General features: G+C 52.1%; 1 protein-coding gene across 1 annotated transcript; it reads right to left on the bottom strand.

Moving 5' to 3' along the window:
- Positions 1–590: 590 nt before the first annotated feature.
- Positions 591–2,567, bottom strand: GJD2 (gap junction protein delta 2). Its single transcript, XM_052647128.1, has 2 exons — positions 2,497–2,567; positions 591–1,485 (listed from the first exon to the last, which is right to left on the bottom strand). The coding sequence occupies exons 1-2, from the start codon at positions 2,565–2,567 to the stop codon at positions 591–593; spliced, it is 966 nt and encodes a 321-aa protein (XP_052503088.1).
- Between the last annotated feature and the right edge of the window lie 2,517 nt (positions 2,568–5,084).

The following is a 5,084-nucleotide window of genomic DNA, read 5'->3' on the forward strand; positions in this document are numbered from 1 at the left end:
ATGCCATGGCCATTCTCTGAAAAGCACCCCACAGAATTCCCTCTAGCTTGCAGATAAACCATATTAGGTCTACTGTAAGGCCAGATTGAGGAGAAAGCTGGCATGCTGTCCTGGGTTGCGAGAGAGGGGCATGCTGATGGGGGAGGTACATGAAGGATGCCTCAAGGATGTTTGTCCTGCAGCCCAGGATGAAGGGATATATTGAGATAGGTCACAAATTTTGTACCAGTAAAATAGTTGACTCATGCCATTCACCAGAATACAGAGCTTAGCAGAGCTAAGTCCTACTTGGTAGCTGTTCAAGTCCACTATGATCAGGATCAAACTGGACCACAGAAGAAAAGGGCCCAAAGGAGTCCAGCTCATCCATCTCATCACTCTGTCCAGGTGTCTCTGGAACCAGTGGTGTGATGTGGTAACGATTCTACTTTCCCTCCTCTCCGATTGATACAAGATCTTCTCTTAACCAGCCTCATTCAATATATCTCAATGATGACAGTCACATAAATGAGGGCAGATAGAGCCACCCTCCATAGTCATCTGCCTTGGGGCTACTTGTCATCCCCTAGGCCTTCCCAAAACCTGCCCTTTCACACATAGGCAGAGTCACTGGACTGAGTCCTGCCAAAATTGGGAACACTGACCCGGGGCAGGTCCTTGTTGCGGATCTCATAGACTGACTTCCTCTTGGCCTGGGCTCCTCGCACAGCCAGCTTGATCTTGCGCCATCCCAGGTGGTTGAGTTCAGCCAGGTTGAGCACAACACAGATGCCGCTCACTGCAAACATGAACACTAGAAAAACAGTCTTCTCAGTAGGCCGGGACACATAACATTCCACCTCCTTGATACAGGGGTAGCGGTCACATTCATACAACCCCGGGACACTGAAGCCATAGAGAAAGTATTGGCCCACCAGAAACCCAATCTCCAGGGCATTTCGGAATACCACTTGGATAATGTAGAAGCGGGAGATGCCTTCCTGCCTTCGGAGCTTGGATCGAGCTGCAGTGCGCAACCCTGATGGGTGTGGGGTCAGCTCCTTCACCTCTAAACAATCTGGCTCCGTCTCCTTGCTCGTGTTCTCTGTGTTCTGCAGCACTCCATTAACAATGGCATTTTGCAACTTCTTATCTTCTCGTTTGCCACCACCACTGCCCCCACCCCCAGTTCCCCCAGGACCCCCCATGGACTCAGGAGGATCTCTGTCCAGAGCCAGGAAGACAGTAGAGTAGCGGCGTTCTCGTTGCTTTGCAGACTGGTGCACAGAGTAAGTGATGAAGCAGAGACTGGGGGTACACACCATTATGATCTGGAAGACCCAGTAACGTATGTGGGAGATGGGGAAGGCGCGGTCATAGCAGGCCTGGTTACAGCCGGGCTGCAGTGTGTTGCATACAAACATGGTCTGCTCGTCATCGTATACCGTCTCCCCCACAATGGCCACAATGAGGATCCGGAAGATCACCACCACAGTCAAGAGGATCCTGAGCAGGGGAAAAGGGAGGGAGAGAGGTTCTCAAGGGTTGAGTCACTGACTCAATAGAAAAGCCCTATTGCTCAGTTCCCAGCTCTGTCCTTGACTGGGGAGCTATCCATCCAGAGTGGTCCTGAACTGGGAATTCAGCAAACCTTTTGGTCTCTTCCCCTTCTGCTGGGTGTTGGTAGTCTGGGAACACTTCATACTACAGGGATCTTAAGCATGTGCATTTCCATACACTGGACATGGTGTGTTTGCAACAGATCAATTTCATTTGTATACATGTAACGTAGAGAGGCACAAAATATAACTTCCCTCTGGATATGGCAAATGCACATGGAATAGCTGAATACAGCAAATACAAAGTCTACACACAGATTATGTATATGTAAGTGCTCCAACTGGATATTTAGTTTATCCTCAATATGAATACTGAACTTAAGCTTTACATAAACAGATAGTTATAACTATATATACACATATATACATGAATATATATAGTTTATACAGAGACAAAATGTGTCAGCTGGGTGTGTGGGTTTCTGACACTGTAGGTTTTAACAGGCAAATCAGTTTAGCTTGTTAAATATTTGTTGGGGAAAGATATATCTGCTCCGAAGACCAAATCCATCTCCCCATTTGCCCTTCTCTGTCCAAATACAATCCTGCCTTCTTTGTAGATTCTATTTAGGGAACTGGATGAAGATTGGCTCTGACTCCGGAGAGTGGGGGGTACCACGACTGAGCCAATAACTCCTTTGCTAATGGAAGAAAAGTGAATCCCCTGGTGGTGCTTCATAGGGAAGGGATGGATTCCTGATGAGGAGCAGCTTGAGGAGGGGGGCATCACTGGGCGTCAGGCAATCCCTCAATGCTGGGAACACAGGCGCGTGGACCAAGGATGATGGGAAGGAGACAGAGGATGGTCTGAGGGCTGCTGGGGCTCGGTCTGGACGTTAGAAAGGACTCCCGGGGGCCGCCCGACGGGGCCCGCTGATGGCCGGCTCGTCGCCCTTACCTCCCGATCATAGTGGAGTGCTGCTGCACCGCGGCTTCCAGCAGCCTCTCCAAGATGGTCCATTCCCCCATCGCTGTGCATCCGGAGGCAGCAGACAAAGACTGGGCAGCACCGGGCACGTTCCCGCTTCGGGCCCCTCCCCAGGCCGCACCTCCCGACTGGGAGCGAAATGCCCCCCAATTAAAGAATCAAACAAAATTTTTTAAAAATCCAAGATTCCCCCTCTCCCTTTTATTGTACTTAAAACAGGGAAAATGGGGAAGGAAACCCAAGCGCGTCCAACTGATGGGCAGCTGGCGCGGTCCGGAGAGCGGGCACGAACCTCGGGCGCCGTCCGGGGGTCAGGTCTGGAGCCGGGGGATGGCCGGGCGAGGGGCGGGGCGGAGCGGGGGTGGCCGCGTGCAGGTCCGCGAGCTCTCGCCCGCCCGAGCGAGGTGTTAGAGCGCCACTCACTCCCGGGGGTTAGGGGCCGAGGAAAGGTCCGGGCACCAATCCCCGCGCCTGGCACTTCAGCGGGCACCGGGCGCTCCCGCGCTGCCGCCTGCGGAGCCGGGGCGGAGCGCGGAGCCGGTTGCAGGGCTCGGGAATCCGCGGCCGCCGCCTCTAATCCGGCCTTAAGTAGTCTCCGCCTGCGTCACGCCAGGTCGGCGGAGGGGAGCCGAGCGCTGCGTGCGGCTGTCGCTGCGCGCCGGAGCCCGAGGGGCAGGGGACGCGCGCAGGGGGAGAAGGGGCCAGAGTCTTGGGGGCCCGGTGGGGAGTGGGGCGACTTCGAGAGGAAGGATCGCTGCGCCCCTCGAGGCTTCTCGGGGCGCCCAGGTAACCTCACCTGACCGCCAGCCCGGGGCAGGAGGAGGGGGAGCCCGGAGCCGACGCGTGGGTGAGTGGGGAGGGGTGTGAGTAGGGAGTTTAGCGTCTCTCCCTGCATCCCTCACCTTCTGCTTTTTGTGTTTGGTGATGCAACTGAAATTCCCTCTCTCAATGGAGATGCTGGTTGGGGGAAGGAAAGCGGGGGCAACAATAGGACGTTTTTCAGTCTCTCATAAGAGAGGACTGCGTGGCTTAAGAGTGAGTCTGCGGTCGGTGCCATCGTGAATCCGATACAGGAATGAGGAAAGCTCGATGAGTGTTCATTTAGGCTGAAGCTTAAATGTAGGAGTGAAGCTGTCTCTGAGGATGGGGGGTTTGAGCACAAGACTCCCTACCTAAGTGCCTAGTTTGAGCGAGTGGATGGCCATGGTTAAAGGACTCGCTTCCCCAGCGCAAACCCAGACGTTCTGCTATTCTATATCTTTTACTTATTTATTTGGAGGAGTGGGTACTTCTCGGGTAAACTGTGAGCTAATCGGATGATAAGGAAGCTCAGTATTCAACTAGCTAGAAGAGCCACTCACAGTCTCACTCCACCATCACTTTTGTTTTCCAACCTTGGCTTTCTATACTGTCAACCAGCAGCTCCTGGTTTCTGTTTTTAAATTGACATATTGCTGACAGTTCTCTCTGGAGCAACTGCTTAATTGGTTATAGCTAGAAAATTAAGACAATCACACTGATACTAATTAGCTCAGGGGTCAGTATTAGGAGGGGCTTCCTAGGTGGCTTAGGGGTAAAGAATCTGCCTCGCCTGCCAATGCAGAAGTTGCGGGAGATGTGAGTTCAGTCTCTGGGGAGGAGGAAATGGCAACCTACTCCAGTATTTCTTGCCTGGAGAATTTCACAGACAGAGGAGACTGGTGGGCTACAATCCATGGGGTCACAAAGAGTCCAACAGGACTGAGTGACTGAGCACGCCTGCACAGAACTAGGTGTTAGGAGACACAGTAGTTGAGTCCCTCTTATATATATGTACGAAAAGCACAGTGAGTGGTCGTCACCCTTTTAAAAAACACAGTGTGAAAGAGCTACCAGCTCCCTTCTAGACAGGTAATGCAGCCTTAATTATCCACAGGGATCATCACACATATTATTATACACGTACTATGTAAGCTACATCATGATGAGCCTTCAGTTTGTGACCATACAAGTTAGTTGGCTAGTTGGTGGCCCAGAGACTGGGAAGAGCTGGCTACAGGGCATGAGCTTGAGTCTACTCACAGTGCACCTCTACATAAAATGACATTTAAAGGCACAACCTAAGCTTCAATGAGAGAGGGATCAAGTGAGATCTCTCCTAGACTTGACACCTTTAGACCAAGGAAGTTGGTTTTCACTGCAAAGGAGGAAAGAGTCCACTGAAAATGGAGAAAGGTGTAGGGTGAAAATGGAACATTATGGCTATGGCAAATGCTCCTTATTTCCTGCAGGGTAGAGAAGAGGTACCGGAGAAGGCAATGGCACCCCACTCCAGTACTCTTGCCTGGAATATCACATGGATGGAGGAGCCTGGTGGGCTGCAATCCATGGGGTCGCTAAGAGTCGGGTACGACTGAGTGACTTCACTTTCACTTTTCACTTTGATGCATTGGAGAAGGAAATGGCAACCCACTCCAGTGTTCTTGCCTGGAGAATCCCAGAGACGGAGGAGCCTGGTGGGCTGCCGTTTATGGGGTCACACAGAGTCGGACACGACTGAAGCGACTTAGCAGCAGAGA

This window comes from Budorcas taxicolor, chromosome 10, assembly GCF_023091745.1.
Source record: "Budorcas taxicolor isolate Tak-1 chromosome 10, Takin1.1, whole genome shotgun sequence".
Classification (NCBI taxonomy): domain Eukaryota; kingdom Metazoa; phylum Chordata; class Mammalia; order Artiodactyla; family Bovidae; genus Budorcas; species Budorcas taxicolor.

Coding starts and splice junctions, on each gene's coding strand:
- GJD2 (XM_052647128.1), bottom strand. CDS start 2,567: ATGGGGGAATGGACCATCTTGGAGAGGCTGCTGGAAGCCGCGGTGCAG. Junction 1,486..2,496: donor CACTCCACTATGATCGGGAG/GTAAGGGCGACG, acceptor TCCCCTGCTCAG/GATCCTCTTGACTGTGGTGG.